At 40.3% G+C, this 18389-nt stretch overlaps 1 protein-coding gene across 3 annotated transcripts; it reads right to left on the reverse strand.

Moving 5' to 3' along the window:
• Positions 1-140: 140 nt before the first annotated feature.
• On the reverse strand, positions 141-18133 carry LOC109983920 (MAP kinase-activated protein kinase 2-like). Of its 3 annotated transcripts, XM_065955024.1 has the most exons (11): positions 17935-18133; positions 17374-17843; positions 8847-8986; positions 6693-6757; positions 6364-6443; positions 6114-6240; positions 5874-5949; positions 5589-5713; positions 3983-4068; positions 3780-3863; positions 141-926 (listed from the first exon to the last, which is right to left on the reverse strand). In XM_065955024.1, exons 2-11 carry the CDS (start codon positions 17668-17670, stop codon positions 771-773), a joined length of 1236 nt encoding a protein of 411 aa, XP_065811096.1. In that variant the 5' UTR covers positions 17671-17843; positions 17935-18133; the 3' UTR covers positions 141-770. The 3 variants fall into 3 exon arrangements, with proteins under 3 accessions (XP_065811096.1, XP_020489522.3, XP_065811095.1); XM_020633866.3 differs by having other exon boundaries at positions 3780-3860; positions 17374-18133; XM_065955023.1 differs by having other exon boundaries at positions 17374-18133.
• Positions 18134-18389: the final 256 nt, after the last annotated feature.

Genomic DNA, 18389 nt, shown 5'->3' on the forward strand with positions numbered 1-18389 from the left:
ACACACAAGATAGTTCTCGAGAAAAGTGTCACAACTCATCCGTGTAGCAAAACCTACAATAACCTCACTGCTTACATTCAGCTGTGTCCTCACACATATATGATCTACAGTGACAAAAAGTGAAACATGATGCTTGATGGTATGTTTGAGGCCATTTTATTGATGCTTCAATGTAAACCACTCCCTTGGGTTTAAACTGCAGGTCATCATGTTGGCTACATTGTTTTGAAAAGACAGTGAACGTCAGACTTAGCAAAAGACAGGAGACATTAAGACAAGGCAGGTAAAAGTGAGTGTTCTAGTTTCACAGTCTGACCACCGTCGCTTTGTCCGTGTGTGTGTGTGATGTGGACACTAGTGCATAGCTACAGTACGTAGGTGTCCTAAAATACCACACAGCATTCAAATCACTACAGATACATCATGTCTGCATACAAACAGGCAATACTTCAAATTCACGTACATACATAAAAAAATCAAAAAGAGAAAGGCCCACACTTATCAGAGGTGTTGATTTCTACACTGACAGGGGAAACAGATGCTATCATGTGTTGATATGTCTGATAAATGTCCAGCTCTTGACTGTTGTCCCCTTATTTCAAACAACATCTCTCCAACATTCAGTCTGTCAAGAGTCCGTAGCAGGTCTCTTCCAATCCTCTCCTGAGAGCACAAACTTGACTCAATCTTCTGAGCTGCTTTATTTATTTATTTATTTTTTTACATCTTTGGCAGTTGGGCCTAGATTCCCATCAACAGTCCTCTGTGTTTCACTGACTTTGGCACACCGTGGATCCACTCTTGCCCCCAGCAGCAGCCTTCTTGCGTCTCTTGTTGAGCAGTGGGTTGCTAGAAGTGTCTAGGTCCTTGATTTTCACCTGGTCGTAGTCCACACGCATGGTTGCTAAAGCGCTGGTCATCTCTTCCTGTGACAGACAGGTGAGAGGATCATGTGTGTTATTTCACAGAAGACTAGTCCTGTATATTTTAAAATGAAGGGGAGAATACTATACAGGGGACATCAATGATAATTCCAATCTTTATACATTATTGTGTGACATAACCTTCAACACCCAAGACATCTGAACTCATTAGTGCAAAAATGTTCAAAGCAATAGCTTGACATTTTGGATAGTGCAATCATTGTTTTCCTGCAGAGAAGAAGATAAAGATGGATGCCAGTGTCCTTCCTGTCCTGTTCATATGTGAATGTTGCAGGCTGCCAGTTAATTTAGCCTTAGCGTTGAGACTGGTAGCAGTGGTAAACAGCTAGCCTGGCAATGTGAAATGGTGGGGAAAAACACCTGCCTTCCTGTTTCTCTAACTCAGTTATCAAACTATTATATCTTTGTTTGGTCTTTAAAAAAACAATAAAAACAACAAACAGAGTACAGCAGTCAAGTAAAGACTATATTAGGTTCACTTTGTGTAATGATTTACTTAATGACATGACATGAGAAATTACATGTTAATCGGTGAGTTTTAGATGTGTTGGTGGATAGATTTTCCCTCGAGCCAAAGCAAGGCCAGCTGTTTCCCGTGTATAAATCAAGATGACTTCTGCCTTCGGTCTTATATTTCACTTTGAAACACGGACTATGTCATCTATCAAAGCACACTTAAAAAAATGGATCAATGATACTCCAAAACATTGGCGGTTCTAGACCACTCTTACTGAGGGGGCTAAACTGGGGCCAATTGTTTTGTCAGAGGAGAAAATTAAACCCAGGTGAAAAATAGACAAAGATGATTGCTTAAAAAAAAAATATATATATATATATTATGCCAAATAATAGCGCACAAAATAAAACGCCATAATATATATTTGTTTCAGTAACAGTATTTAATACTTAGATTGTGAGTCCGGTTGTTGAGTCAAATACTGTGTACTGTATGTGTTATTAGGGGGGTTCTTCCTTTTGGAGGGGTGGCCACAGGGGGGGGACCAAGCTTAGTGTTACAGGGGCACTGGCCCCTGTTGGCCCCTGCCTAGAACCGCCCATGCTTGGAAAAATGTACAGCTGAATTTTCTTCAGCTGTTAATTATTATATTTAAGTACATTCATTTGTAGTTTAAGCAAAATAAAGGTATACTGGGTAAAATAAAAATCCTGATAGCATTTTTTCCGAGTTGAGGGAAGATCAATCAACTCATAACAAGTGTTATCTCGAGACACTACAAAAAGCAGGTAAAAGACCTTACTCTTTGTTTTTAAATATTACAAAAGAGCACGTAAAAAGACCTTACTCAAAGACTCAGCGTTAATCCATCATGAGCGTAGCACTTAGTTAGCAGTATTTTAGCAAAAGTTACATTGGCAGAACAAACTTTATTTTAAGACGCAGAAATCTTGGGCATGTCAACCCTGGTCAAAGTAAAAGAGAAGTTGGAGCAGATATGAACATTACACCACACAATATGCAGTAGAATGTCAGGCCTGGTCCTGCACAATGAGGTGTTACAGCTTCAGTCCTGAAGTAATAACCCTCAAACTTCCTCTTATATGTTTCATGACTTCAGGCAAAAGTTGTAATCTCTACTGCTCATGGAGAAAGAATATAACGTCCTGTTTCTGTGCTTTTTGAGAAGCGCTTGGTTAAGAGTGCAATCTCTGACCTTTTTACGCAACGCAGCTTTGAACTGTTGCAGAATTGAACGACAGTGGCATATTGTTAGCGTATCATTGTGGAAAAATTTGCTTTTCAGACCTTATCGCTCAAAATTAGTTTATTCAGCTGATGTGAAGGAATGTGACATTCCACTTGTGATTTTTGCTCACATTTAAAGCCACTGTGATAAAACTGTGATAGCACATCGGACACATTTTGTACAGCTCTGGAGAATTAACCCAGCAGTGACTTAAGAAAAGAAAAGATTTGAAGATTACGTCATAGGGTAACTGAGCATCATTGTGTTTAAATGTGTCTTAAAGGCTGAACTCTGTGTGTGTATTAAATGTGACTCTATATAGTTGTACTGACTGATTTGACTGCTAGACTGTGACCTCTGCTTCCCCCTATTGGCTGTTTGGATATTATGAAGATGGTGGTAAAAATCTAACAATTCAGATATGTAAATAACTGTCACTGAAGACTTAAAAAATCTATAGTGACAGTTTCTTCAGATGGCTTTCATGATGTGATAATAATCCACTATGTCGTCGAGGGTACGTCTGCCTGGGTACGGAGCCTCCACATTTAGGATCAAAGAGCTCTGCAAACTGAGCGATGGTGTTTTAAAGTCTTGGTCTTTAAAAAGCATGCACGGTCTAATAATAAATGGGAAATGTAGGACAAATTGTTTTTTTTAAACTTTCCCTTTTAAAGAGACTCACAGTTATCTCAACCCTGTAGGCTGTATTGATTTGGACCTTTTTTAAGATGCCCCCCCCCCCCCCTTAGTTTACTTGATGTGTAACATTTCATAGCTGGTGCGTCCCTGTAGCGGCTGTGGCTCAGTGGTATGGTCGGTCTTGTCTCAGCGTCTTTGGGCAAGGCACTTAACCCAGAATTGCCCCTGCTGCTACACCAGCAGAATGTGTATGGATGGGATTAGTTAAAACTAGTGGGCACTTTAAATGGCAGCCTCTACCATCAGTGTGTGAATGTGGTGTGAATGGGTGAATGTGACCTGTACATTGAGTGGTCTGGATTAGATTAGAAATACAAAATACAAACCTGATTATCATTTGCCATCAACCTGAAGTTTGACAGCTAAGCAGTGACATATTGTAATGTAAATGTGTGACCAGAGGGGGTCAGTGTTGCTTTCTTCATACCTTCACATCCTCCCACAGCTCTCTGTCTTCAGTCAGAACCCGGGTGGTGTGGAGAGGAGTAGAGGGAACCACCATAGACTGCTGCTGAAGACACGGACGCAGACACACACACCAAGCACAAACAGATGGATATATGAGCACAGAGATAACAGGAAGCAACACTGTAAGTATATCATGTCTATACTAGACACACAGATACTGACATTAATCCAGGGGTTGTTCATAAACTGAGTGATGGACATTCTCTCGTTTGGGTCTGTCTTCAGCAGCTGATGGATCAGATCTTTTGCTGGAGGAGAAAAAACAAAGGAAATCACTTTAGCAGCAGTTGCGGGACACGCACACACATGCACATCTTGTGTATCATGAAGTGTTTCTTCTTCTCAGGGTCAGATTGGCCTAATTAAACAGCAAATCGGATTAATGAGGAGTGAAAAGTGAAATTAAATTTTAAAAAACCAGCATGTTCTCATATTGCCACTGCCTTTGGTAAGCAGGCTGTTGTCTCTGACCTACGGTTAAGACAGCAGCAGGAACAGTCAGTGAGCGTGGGCGATGAACCAGAGTGACCTATACTTAGAGCAAAGGCAAACAGATACTGTAGTTTACCTAAACCGTCGCCAAAATATGTTGTCTGTTTGCAAATTCTGCACTTAGCAAAATACATCAAAGACACGTAAAACGACAAAAAAAAGTTGATGCAGCACTTGATGTAAACTGGTGCAGCCTAAAATCAAAGCGTTTGACTAACAGGAAGTGTCAGCTGAGGATGACTGTAATGGAGCATACTGTGTGAGAAATGTTGATGTTTAGGCCGAGAGAAAGGTGCACATTCCTTTCACTTATAAGTCAATGTTTATGTACAAATATGTGTGATTAAAAGTACTTCAGTTAATATGATTTTAAAATGTTAAAGCAAACAGAATGTATTAGTTATCTATTTCTTTAATATGTATACTTTGTATACTTTACCATTGGAGGTGAGATTGAGTAGTCAATCTGGCACAGATTACAGAGCTCCTCTCTGGTTGGCCAAAGAGGACAGGTAACATGGTATTTAATGTGTGAGATCAACAGATTGGTGGTTGTGTGTCACTTTTGAGAAGGCTGTGAGGAGAGCTAGTTTTTCTGTTTGCCCAACCTCTCCTGTTTTTGTCTGCAGAGGACATGTGCTAGAGGAAAGAAGACATTTTGATGTTATGTTATTTATTGTGTGTGTATGTGGCCGGCCCAAATGAATTTCTGCCTCAACTGAGAAATCTGCAACCTGGTTGTTGATCCTTTTACCCCTCACACTGCCAGCTATCCAGAAGTACATAAATGAGCATGTTCTGAGATTTTTTCTACGATAGCTACTCTGACTGGGTTATCATGTAAGCCTGTAGAGGCAGAGTCAGTTGTTTTTTTATTTCTATTAATCACACCTGTGCTCAACAATGTTTTTTTTATTTGCACAAATCAAACAGACAAGTTATTCCAAAATAATTACTATGGACAAAGAAAAACATTTGAATGATGAGCTCTCTCAGAAAAAATCCTGAAAGTATTCGAAGCTGTTCACACAATAAATAAGATTTGAAATGTGAATCACGTTTTAAGGAGATTAATTGTACAGATGTTGGGATGTCTGTTGGGTTGGTAAGATTGCAGGAAAAGTTAAATGTTTTAACCTCTGACCCCATTTAAATGGTTTGATATTCAAGTAACTACAGGTTGTGTTGCTGTGGATTTCTGACCAAAAATGTGTCCACTCACAAAAAGGACTACAAAACAGAAAGTAAGCATTCATTTTTGGAGTGGCATTTTTACCTTCCTGTGACACCTCAGCCCACTCTGGGTTGGGGAATTCATACTGGCCCATCCTGATCCTCCTCTTCATCCCTGGAGAGATGGCCTGGCCTGTGTTGGAGTAAAATGGAGGAAAGCCACACAACCTACAGAGAGAAAAATGGTGAGACACTTAAATCACTTACCTATGCTTTGTTAAGGTATCTATATACAGATACATCATACAAATGCAAAAAAATAAATATGTAGTGTCATTCATGTGGAAACCCCTCCCCACAAACACACACACACACACACAGTACTCACAGGATGTACATGATCACGCCCAATGACCACATGTCACAAGACATGTCATATTTCTCTGGACCCAAAACCTCAGGAGCTTATCGTCAAGACACAAACAAAGATCAAAGTTAAACAACTACAGACTAAAATAGACATCGGGATCAGTGACTGAAAAACATGCTTTAGAGAAGTTAACTTTTTTTGGATTCAAAATGTGTCAAAGCTCCCAGTAAATAAGAATAATAATGTAAAACAACTTACCCACGTAGTACGGGGTATAACAGGGGGTCTGTAGAGGGTTGTGTAGCGACGTCTCCTTAGCAAAGCCGAAGTCTGTTAACTTGAGGACGCCATTTCTTTCTCTATTTGTGTACAGCAGGTTCTCCGGCTGGTTAGAAGACAGAGGAAGAACCAAACAATACAACAACATTTAACTAAGAACCCGCACCTGATGTATGAACAGTATACAATACATATAATGTTAAAGGTTGGGGTGGTGATCATTCTGCACCTTGATGTCTCTGTGTGCAATGTTAATATTGTGGAGAAAGTCGATGGCCGTGCCGATGTCCCTCATGATCTCAGAAGCCTCTGGGAAGAAAAGAGGGGGAAAAAAAACACCATCTCTCAAACCAGAATCAGTTCCACTATCAAACAACCGACGTTGCAAAGGAAAAAACACAGGAAGTAAAAAGATTTTCTTCTCTATCCCACTACTTCCTGTTACTTATGTTAACATGTCTGCTTTTTACTGCTCTTTCCTGGAAGTCATGGTTCATTCCGTCTCTCTAACATCCTGTCATGTGTTTGAACACCATCCATCCCTCCATCAGTCCTCACCTTTCTCAGTGAAGGCCTGGTCTCCTCTGGCCTGGATGCGGTTAAACAGCTCTCCACCCTCCATGCTGAGGACACACACGTACAAAAATTAGAACTAGAACAAATTAGAAAGTAGAACAAATGACTCTCATACACTTACTATCATCTGTATATGAAAACCATTATCTTTGACTCATGTTTTGAAATTTCCCGACATTTCCAGCAAGCTTTTAATGTCTATCACTGAGCAGTTCAGCTTTTCCTGTTTTGATTTTCAATGAGAAATTGTTTTGTTTTTTTTCCAGTCTGAACTGTTCACCTTCTACTGAACAAATGTAAGTCAGACATCTTTTATAAATGCCAAAATGAATGTGTTTTCACTTTATTTTCGAGCAGTTCAGCAAAGAAACTGTGAAACAACAACGTGACTAGACTTCAAGAACAAGCAGCTCAGCAACAGTGGACTCAGCATGGGCAAAGTAGACTGACCGAGTAACGTGCATACAAAATCACAACTAACAACAATAAATAAATACAACTAAGCAAAGTATATATTTGTTTAGTTTTCTTCAATACATTGTGAACAAATTTGTGCACTATGAGCAACTGAGAGTTCTTTAAGCTTTTATATTTTTGAAAAGAGCACCAAGCACCACGATGTTTATGTCATATTATACTGTATTTCATTATTTATAACACAAACTCTCATGTTACTGTAACTGAGTAACCTCTGACCTGATTCTCTCAGCACCCTAACATTTCAGAATCATCTCACTCACTAATCTTAACAACCACACAAGCATCAGTCTTCGCTAGTGTCAGAAACTCTCCCTTCTTGACCCCATATGAATGTGTTTGTTGCTCGTGAAGTAAGAGTGTACTTTTTGTGGTCGGTGAGGTCACAGATGAGCAGATAACAGAGAGAGAAAAAGTGTGTGATTTTGTGCACAAGCGACTGAAGTGGGCTGTGCTGCCTTCCTCCTCTCACCCGCGCATAACCGGAAGAATGTACACACACACACAAGCACGCACACACAAGGTCACTACAAACAATATCACACAAACAGTGGCTGTGTAAAAAAAAAAAAATGTGATGATGAGAAGCAGTAGTCTCAGTTTAAAATTCCTCTGAACAGAGGAGAGAATGATTTCATCCTCTGTGGTTTTTTCCCTTTCCTCTGAATTCTTCTGAGTTTTTTTCCACTTCAAGTGAGAGAGGGCAATAAAAAAAAGTACAAAGATCAACTACCTGTATGCACTTCAAACACACACACACCCACACACACACACACACACACTTGCTTTGAGTTAACACCGTCATTGGAGGAACTCATTGTTGTGGACATCTTGTGGTGAAACATGAAGCCCAGGTGGAATTGTGTCCTTCTATCTCCTCGTCAGTGCCAGCGTCTGCTCTTTGTCTCCTCTGAGTGTCACGTCTGATATCTGACCTTTACCATGTATACATGTTCTGCCCATCAGTGACGAGTAAAAAAGCTTTTTCACAGCAGATGGACACAAAAATACACAAACCATCACACACACTCAAGACCCAAGTTTGGCTGATAATATATTATCATTTGATGTACAAAGAGAATGGTTTTAATCAATTTCCATTTCTCTTTAGGAGGTCTATGTGTAGTGTAAACATACACCTATGATAGGTGCATGTTAGGCTGGTACCGGTTCAGCTTTTATTCTTCACTGTTTGTGTTCTTATTTATTTGTAGAGATCACAGTTTCTTGTTGAAGGAAACATGTAGTGTTGTGAGTTTTTATTCACTACAAAGCCTGAGGTTTTTAATTTATGACAACTGAAACTGGGCAGAGAAACTGGAACCTTCCATTAACTTGTCAGGAATTGGAATTAGCTTAAAAGAGGCAATAAATAATTCAAATACTCGTTTTCATGATTAGTTCACCTAAGCAGTGCTGTGACTTATGGGACTTCATTTGAAAACAGAAAGGACTCATCACTCTGTGCTGGAATTCATTAATCTACTTCATATCAACTCTTTTAAAGACAGCGTTGTTTTTATTTTTTGGTTATTTATAGGAAAATGTGACCATTAGTTTACCTGATTACTCTAGATGTGTTCAAATAAGGAGACAATGTAAGAACAAACTGGTTTTCAGATAGGTGTTATAAGTAGAGCTGTGAAATGTGAACCCTACCACTCCATGATGATGAGCAGGCACTTCTTCCCATGATGCATGTTCTCATACAGGCTGAGGATTCGAACAATGTAAGGTCCTGCTGATACTCTCCAGTGAAGCTCCACCTCTCGTCTGGCTTTGGGACTGTCGTAGAGAATCTGGAGTGAAACAAAGATGGGAAAAAATGAACAACATTTCTATGACAGGACTGATCAACTACTGTACATGAAGTATGATGTATTCCAAACTGTTTCAATACTGTTGTCAATACTGTCATCCCTTTTACTTTAGTAACATGTTGTCTTTGTTGTAATAAATCTTACATATAAATAACAGTGCAGAACATGCTGTTATGAAGTACTTTCATGAGCTCTATAACTTTAACTAAACCAAAAGATTCTGCAACTGCATTCTTTCTAATGTTTCAGACAAAACTGAATACTGACTGGTTCGCTGCTCTCCGGTTAGCAGAATTATCCTTTTTCCTATTTTTTTTCTCATGTCCAATATGAGTAATGGGATGTTGCTTGAACAGAACAGGGTCAAGAAATGATTAACAGGTTACTGTAAGGCACTGCAGGATGTTACTGCCTGACTGTTTAATTAAAGAACCAGTCTGAGCGTTAGTGTTATCACAGTTAAATAATTGTTCAGTTATTTGGTCTATCAAAGCAGAAACTTATTTGAAAAGACTGAAAGTAGCACAGAACAAAACAGTTTATACTGTTCTTCACTGATCATCTAGAACAAGAGTCACTTTAATGAAGAAGCCTTTGGCCTGCTTACATGTAAAAAAAAGTAGTTTGCATTTTCCTTTGATGAGTTTTATTAGAAATATCATTACAACCAAAACTCCAGATATACTTTACAGTAAACTGTCTTTTTTTGGGGGATGGAAATATATCACTCTACTCGACAGCAATCAGACGGCCGTTTTTTTGTTGCCACCCTGTAGAACTAGTTTAATGCAAATGACAGAGCATTATCGAGCGGTGATGGCATGTAGTAATCGTAATATTTACAGTCCATGGTCGTAATGCAAGATGTTTTCACAAAAAAGTAAGATTGTATTTATTTGAACATGTCCCTGCCCTCCCCTCTCCCCCCACATAACACAGACTCTCATCAGCCCCACAGTCAGAAAACATCAACGTAATGTGAAGGCTGGAACTGTTTATATGCTTTACATTAACGCCCACTGGACTCTAAATTTATTTTCCTTATAAACTCTGAGTAGATTTATATACACTGTAAGGTTTGTTTCATTGTCAACTGCACAGATCCTCCATTGCACATTTTGTGTTTCTTATATTTTTACATCTAAATTGTTTATTATTGTAATTGCTTTCATATTTTATTATTCAAATGTTTTTTGCACAAATACACCAAGACAAATTCCTTGTTCGTGTAAATGTACTTGGCAATAAAAAACGATTCTGATTCTGATTTACACAAGAAATACTATTGTATAGATTTTTCTTGTGATCTATCAATCAATCAAATGTTATCTCGAGACACTTTACAAAGAGCAGGTAAAAGACCTTACTCTTTGTTATTTAAAATTCCAAAAATACAGGTCAAAAGACCATACTCATTGCTATATTACAAAGACCCAGCTTTTAAGCCACCATGAGCACAGCACTTAGCAACATTTAGCCACGAGGCAAATCCAGGCTCATGATGAACGGCCATCTACTGAAACTGCGCAGGGCTTGAAAAATGGGATAGAGGGAGATGGGATAAGATGCAGGAAGAAGGATAGGTACAAAGGAGGGCGTTCAGGCAGGACGTCCACCAACGAGTTGCCAGGTACTTTTCTTTTTTTCAGTGTTTTGAGTTTGTGTTGTTGTTTGTTGCATTGGTTATTTGATGATTTTTCGTGTACTGTGAGTATGAATGTCATGGATGTGTTTTTATGAAATCTTGTCAATGAAGATATGGAGACCCCAGGAAGAGTAGCTACTATTTAACAAAGAAGTGAATGGAGATCTTAATAAACAAAACAAACAACTAAAAAAAAGGAGAATATCTGCTAATCACAGCCATAAAGATGATATCAAAGAACTATTACTAAGCAAAATATTGACTGTCTTCACGCTAAAGACGTTAAAGTCCTAACGTATGTACATGTTGTCCTCAAGCTGCCGTGTGGTCACAAGACAGGATGTATGTTTGACTTCAGCAGATAAATATACACAAACCCGTACACACTCATGCAGCAGGTGGGGGGACATTAACATAGCACAGATCTTCAGTCAGTGGGTATTTTTGGATGTGACACTGACGGAGTAGTGTGTTGCTGTTCACAAGGCAAGCCCGGTGTACAAAACACGGAGGGGCTGACTCATTGCCACATGACATACATACACACACACACACACACACACACACACACACACACACACACACACACACACACACACACACACACACACACACACACACACACACAGATTTCATTCTCAAAGTTTAACTGATCATTTGTACACTTTCAGGTTCAATAGTAAAGGTGGATGTGAAACATCGTATTGTTTGTGAACTCAAAATGTCAAAAGAGCACACAACGCTGAGTGTTAGCTTGCTAATGTCAAAGAGGAAGTGAGGGGACGTGCTTCAGAGCAGCAGCGTGTTGAAAGTAGAAGTAGAGGTTTTACAGGAACCTGTTGTGTAGGCTTTTTCATTCATATCTTTATGACTTTAATTAGAACAGAGAGCATGTGAGCTGGTTTCCTTAATTTCCTGCACTGAACCAGAACAGCCTACAATAAAAAAAGGACTATGTGGATTAAACACAAACAGAGACAACATGAGGCAGAGAGAGAGAGAGAGAGAGGAATGAGAGGGACGTACAGTCAATCTTCTAAAGGACTCTTTTATTTTATGAGGCAGCATTATTGGGACTTAATGCAGGGTCACTAAATCTGCTGTAAACCACTAAACCGCAACCTTTCACTCCTCTTAACCATTCAGATCTGTGTCTTTGATGGACAGTCTGGGACACACACACACATCTGAATGATGGACGATGAGTTCAGCAGAACAGCAACTCTCCCTCGATCCCTCTTACTACACACAAACAGGTCACTGCTCCAACATGTTTACTCTGTATTTAATATTAGCAGCCGTCAGAGCGCTGTAGTCTTTATCTAAAAAATAAAAACTGCTTTATCTTTACAACTGAAAGCAATAAAGCCTCCCTCATAAAGTCTACAACAAGTGGTCTATGAAGTGTGTAATGATTGTCTGAACCTCTCAGAATTAAAGCATTTGAAGGTAACGCTCTACAACTCCACTACATTTAGCTGATAAGTAAGGGTTATTTCATAAAACCACTAATAAAATGTAAGATTGATACATTGTTAAAAAATGTGTTTTTAAATACACTTGTCCACAGTAATTAGCAGCTCTGTCAGGCTTAACATAGGCATGTCAGCTGGAGGCTAGCTGAGGTAGCATCCAGCATGTTAATGTGATGTCTACAAGCAGCAACCTGTGGTGTTGATAAATGAAGCCAATAGGGAAGTGCAAAACCCTGCAGTTCACGGAGTGTCCACTTAAAGCGGGCTGCAGAAGCCCCATGTCACATACACACCCATTTGTAATGCCTGTTTTTACTATTTTACAAAATAGTTCATGTCTTTATCGGGAACTTCGCATTGTAGCTGTTTGTCAGGAGGGTTAAAACAAGCCTCAGCTCGAGCTCTTTACACTGTCTATGTTTGACTGAAAATAAAGTTGAGACTGCATTTCCAGCATGGCGACGGCCATCAATGGGCTTCAAAAGCCCACTTGAGTAACCAATAGGTGGCGTCACTCAGGCTTTATCCATGTTTATGTACAGTCTATGGATGCCTCCTAGGTTTCTAGCTTAGTTCATCATGCTAACTTTTATTAGCACTTAGCGCAGAGGGTAGATGAACCTGATGGAAATACCATAGGTTTCAAAGGTAAATTTGTTTCAGTGTGGACAAATAAAAACTTCAAGGGATACTTCACCCGTTGAAACATGAATCTGTATTGACATTGGGTCATATATGTAGTAGAAATGTACATATATGTACACACATAGGTTGAAATATACACACATGCACAAACAGGATCCTATAGATGGAGAGATGTCAGAGTCACACAGCGGCCCACAGCGGGCACTCCTGGGCTGATGGTGGGGAGGGGGTTTCGTGCCTTGCTCGGGGGCACCTCGGCAGTGCTCAGCAGGTGATCTGGCACCTCTCCAGCTACCAGACCAACTTCCATTTTTGGTCCGCACCGGGACTTGAACTGGTGCCTCTCCGATTCCCAACCCAAGTCCCTACAGACGGAGCAAATTCCCTGTTTGCCCCCAGGCAAACAGTGAGAGCACCGACACTATCAGTCCGCCCCGGCGGGATCCAGCAATATAGCAGCAGCCGTCTCGCTGCAATATTGCGGCTCGTAGAGATAGTCACGAACATCCGATTCGAGCAAAAGACCAAGACCTACAAAATCCCCTTCATCCATATCAGCTTTTTTCACCATTATCAGCTTTCTCCATAGAGCCTGTTAGCATAGCTTCAAAGCAATATGGCGGACGTTAAGTTTAGATTCTGGGAGTGTTTCCCACCCACTGATCTGTGATAGGTCTGTAGCTTCAGTCGTCGAAAATATGAGAAACTAGCGTTGTAGTTTCCCCCGCAGGAAGTGCTCTGTCTGTTTTTGTTTGTTTCGTTTTTTTACTTAAATACTTAACAGGTATTTGGTTGGACAGACTGACATTCAGACCAACCCAATAGCTAGCATAGCTTGGATGATAAGATATTACTATAGACTTTTAACACTTAAACTGATAAGGCGTTTTCAGACTGCAGGTACTTTTTCATAGTCTTAGGAAGTATTGGAAAAAATCTGCTGTAAACCACTGAACCGCAACCTTTCACTCCTCTTAACCATTCAGATCTGTGTCTTTGATGGACAGTCTGGGACACACACACACATCTGAATGATGGACGATGAGTTCAGCAGAACAGCAACTCTCCCTCGATCCCTCTTACTACACACAAACAGGTCACTGCTCCAACATGTTTACTCTGTATTTAATATTAGCAGCCGTCAGAGCGCTGTAGTCTTTATCTAAAAAAAAAACTGCTTTATCTTTACAACTGAAAGCAATAAAGCCTCCCTCATAAAGTCTACAACAAGTGGTCTATGAAGTGTGTAATGATTGTCTGAACCTCTCAGAATTACTATAGACTTTTAACACTTAAACTGATAAGGCGTTTTCAGACTGCAGGTACTTTTTCATAGTCTTAGGAAGTATTGGAACCCTGCCCCTTTTTTATTGATTCTTGACCGCAGGAACTATTCACTATTTTAGGTCCTTGAAACCCATTTGAAGGATCTTTTTAGCTCCAGCCTCACTCTCCCAGCACCATGGCGGTGCAAATGCAGACAGAAAAAAAAAGTCCCCATGGTGTGAAGTTCTCAGGGAACTGCCTAGTGGATAGTTCCTCTTCAAACAGTCCCCAGAACTACGCGGTCCGAAAGCACCTATTAACTTAAACTAATATTAAATCTCACATGACATACTCAAAACACTTCAACATTTCACTTTAAGTAAGTAAAACACACAATACAAGTTTATCCTAAACATCAAAGGTAACCCTGTGAGAAAAATACTTAGTTTATACCTACAGCACACAAAAACATCAGACAACTGGTGTGTACAAAGTACAAAGAGTACCAAGAAGATCCTCAGCCATGAGGGACCTCCTGTTATTTTCATTTAAGACAACCTTGTAGAGCTTTTCTCCATAGTGCACAAAATGCACTTGAAGTGAGCAACAAGTAGCTGAAGCCTTAAAGTCAATGGAGACGATTAAGCCCAAAACTCTGAGACCAATTAGCTCAGCCCCAGCTGCCTAAAGTGAGCCTGCATAAGATCAGAGTAAAGTTTTCAGCGGAAACAGACCACCACACTGAAAAATCTCACCTCAGTTTATTCTCTGTGGATCCAACAGGAAACCCAGTTGTGCCACCAGCATATCAAATGGCTCCACAGTCCAGAGATGAACAACACACACAAACAAGTCCAAGGGAAGACTTTGACAACATAAGCTGTACATAGGCCTGTAGGTTGTACATCTTGCTTTGAAACAACGGTTGAAACACTGAAATTCAACAATCACAGGCCAAAGAAGTGCTTCCAGCGGTATAATGGTTGTCAAATGGACTGCTTAGATTTCAGGGCTCTCCTAGGTCCCTCTCCTCCCAGGAGTCACACAAGTTAAAAGAATCCTGATGACTATAACAGCATTACATTAAAAGGATGGCTACTCTCCAGCGCTGTTGCAAAGTGGATTAAACCTATCCCCATCCATTACGTTTAGCGCTCAGAGCAACACTTAATTAAAAAGCAAGTGAGCGGGTCAATTCTCCTCAGCACTCTCCATTATTTCCTTTTGCCTTGAGATTAAAAAACTCAGGGGAAGTCTTAAATGAGCTTAAATAGCAATAAAGCAGAATAAATTCCCTATCAGGTACACTCAAACACTGCCTCTTGTTCAGAACAGCACGCATGTCAGTAAGAACTATTGGGAAAAGAATTATAAATATGAGGGGTTTGTGTTGTTCTCTAAGCTTGGGTCACCTTGACCTCCTGTCCACCAACTATGCTGGAAGCTGAAGTCAAGCACCAGGTGATGCAATATGAAAGCAGTCGGCCATTACATGACTGAACAGATTTTTGTGAGACAGAAAAACACATTTTTTTTCATGATAGCAAAGAAAAGGCTTCCAACATATCAAGTTTAAGGACCCTTTTTAAGATTTAACTATTCAAATGTGCTCAGACAGCATATTTCTTAACCAAAAAACTTTGAAAGGAGAACATGTAATGTTATTATACATTGTCCAAAAAGTCTAGCAGTGTATGAAAGTGATTAGTTACTTCTGACAGTCACTTTCCATAGCAGCCTCTGACATCAGTGTGTGAATGGGTGTGAATGGGTAGGTGTGACCAGCGGTGTAAAAGTGCTTTGAGTAGTCAGAAGACTAGAAAATCGTATACAAGCTCAAATTGTTTAGTGTTGTGTGCTGTCTTGTCGACTGTGTTGTTCTGCTTCATGGGCTGCAAACATTGCTGAGAGTTCCACTTGACTTACTTTGTTATGAAACCTTCTCAAAAACCCTTCCAAGCATTATGTTCTGCATTTTATTTTTCTGTGAAGAAAAAAGTTCATTTCAGGGAATATCTGAGACCATGAGTGCTATGATATGTCCATGTGAGCATGATAATATCAGCTGACAGGTATCAGGTTCACTCCAGTGTTCTCTTAAAAATTGAAGCTTGTGCTTTGGTCTATGATATAAAAATATATCTCAGATCCAATCCACCAAGTTGCCTCAAGGTTTTTCAGCAACATATCATTGTCTCCCTGCTGCTGTTTTCCGACACTAATTGTGTTCTTCTCTCTCCCAGTCTGACATGATGCTATCGAGCATTCTACCCCTTTTGGCCTTTTGTTTGTGACTCCCTATTTTCTGCTGCAGTTTTTCTCATCCTCTGTCTCTATCACAGAGACGGGGCCAACAGCTCTGCCTGTGACACTGTGGCCTGGTTAGGAAAGATTACTGTAAGCCAGTAAATCTTCGAGTCTGTGGTGACAGCCTTACGACCCATGCTTGTTTGCATTTAGACGTGATTTAAGGCGTACCCAAGTTACCACTACTCCAAGTATTTGGTGCCACTGTCAAAATCCATGTGCCTCGATGGAGCAGAGTAACATGTTAAAGCATGTGGCTGTGTGACTGTGTGCCCCACAACTTCCATCTGCTCCAAAGATAGGCTGAGATTCCACGAAACACAGCGCTGTGGTCACTTTTAGCCTTCACATATGCAGAGCATGTACATGACATGCACCTACACCAGTCTGTAGACACAGCTTGAAGCCTTGGTGATGGTTTGAGTCCTGTAGCTCTGTTACACAACGCCGACCTCAATAAAGGTCAAAGATTTTTAATCTCAGCTAGATGTACAAGTTTAGTTCTCAACTGGTAATTACAGGCCAAACATGATTCTTCATCAAGATATAAAGCACTAAAGATAGGAAACCAATACTTGGAATGTAGCCAAGTGTTGGTTGTTTTGAAGGATAATTGGATTTCCTCAGTTAAAACTGATGTATTAATTCACTACAACAAATATAAAAACTTGTCTGCAGCTTGTTATTTTGAACTGATTAACAGGAAAAGACAACCGAGAGAAACTGAAAGTAGTTCTCACACAGATGAACACCTTGGTGTTTGTAAAAGCACAGCTAACAATGTCTACTTCCAAAGAGGACAATCTAGGAAATAAAGAAAGATGATTTATCTTCAAGAGAGATGCAGGTTTATATCCCAAAAGTAAATAAACGATTGAATCATTAAGTTTTAGGCTATAGTCAAAGACTGGCCTCTACTCTAGTGCATTTTTTACAAGAGGATTTAAGCTGAGGACTCTTCTGTTTTCTAACTTGTTTATCATAAACTCCTGAAAGCCTAATAGTGTCAGGTGACATGAGTAACCTACCTTCAGTGCGCACTTCTCTCCTGTCTTCTTGTTGAAGCATTGCAGGACTTTTCCGTTGATCCCTAAGCCCAGGACCTGAGTGGAGATCTTATAATCGTCTGTCACTGCGTTGCGCTTTATCTCAAGTTTAGGATGAACGGGCAAGGGGAAGTGAGCGGAGCCGCAGTCTGCGTCCTCTCCCTCGGCAGCTGGAGGAGCGGGCTGCTGCTTTTGCGGGCCGTCGGCCGGGGAGTCGGGTTCAGGTTCAGCCTTCGGCGCCTGCAGCGGTTTGTCCTTTTCGTTTTCATTTTGTAGCATGGTCACACCGGCTTGTTTTTACCAGCAGAGGAAGAAAGCGTGAGTCAATCAATGCGATGACTCCTGCTGTCCTCCGGTAATTTTGTAAAAGCTGCGAGGGAGAACCCGCTGGTGCGTCTGCTTGTCCTGGCGCCGCAGACTTGTGAGGACTCCAGAGGTTAATTCAAATGAACCTAGAGTGTAGCACAGAAAACCAATAACATTGTTTGCACAACTTAATAATAACTATTCATTCTCTTCCGACTTAAATATTTGTCCATCTACCTAAGAAGTATTCTTTGTCAAATGTGTCTCTTCATAGAAATCCAAAGACAGTAAACATCTGAAAGTCTCAAAAGGATAATTCCAGTCAGTATGTGGAGGAGACAGCAACAGTGGGGATTTTCTGTTGATCCTGGTGAGCTCAGCTTCCCGTTCACCGGGAGTCCTGTGGTTGTGTTCACATGGCCAGTCACTGTCACTGCTGATTTAAGCACCACCCACCTACAGTTAAGTCATATTTCTCAACAGCCACTATGCGGTCGTCTTAAAGGAGCAGGACGTATGTTATGTTTAGTGTCCAGTGAGCTTTGTTGGTTTGGAGATTTAAGGAAGGATGGAATAAATCATTGTGTTTTTAATAGTGTTCTTTATGTAAGACACTTTGTCCTTGCAGCAAAGCTTTTGTGGAGCATGACTGTCACCATTTTTCTCATCCAGCCTGCAACCCATGGGATTGT

Source organism: Labrus bergylta, chromosome 5 (assembly GCF_963930695.1).
Source record: "Labrus bergylta chromosome 5, fLabBer1.1, whole genome shotgun sequence".
Taxonomy (NCBI): Eukaryota; Metazoa; Chordata; class Actinopteri; order Labriformes; family Labridae; genus Labrus; species Labrus bergylta.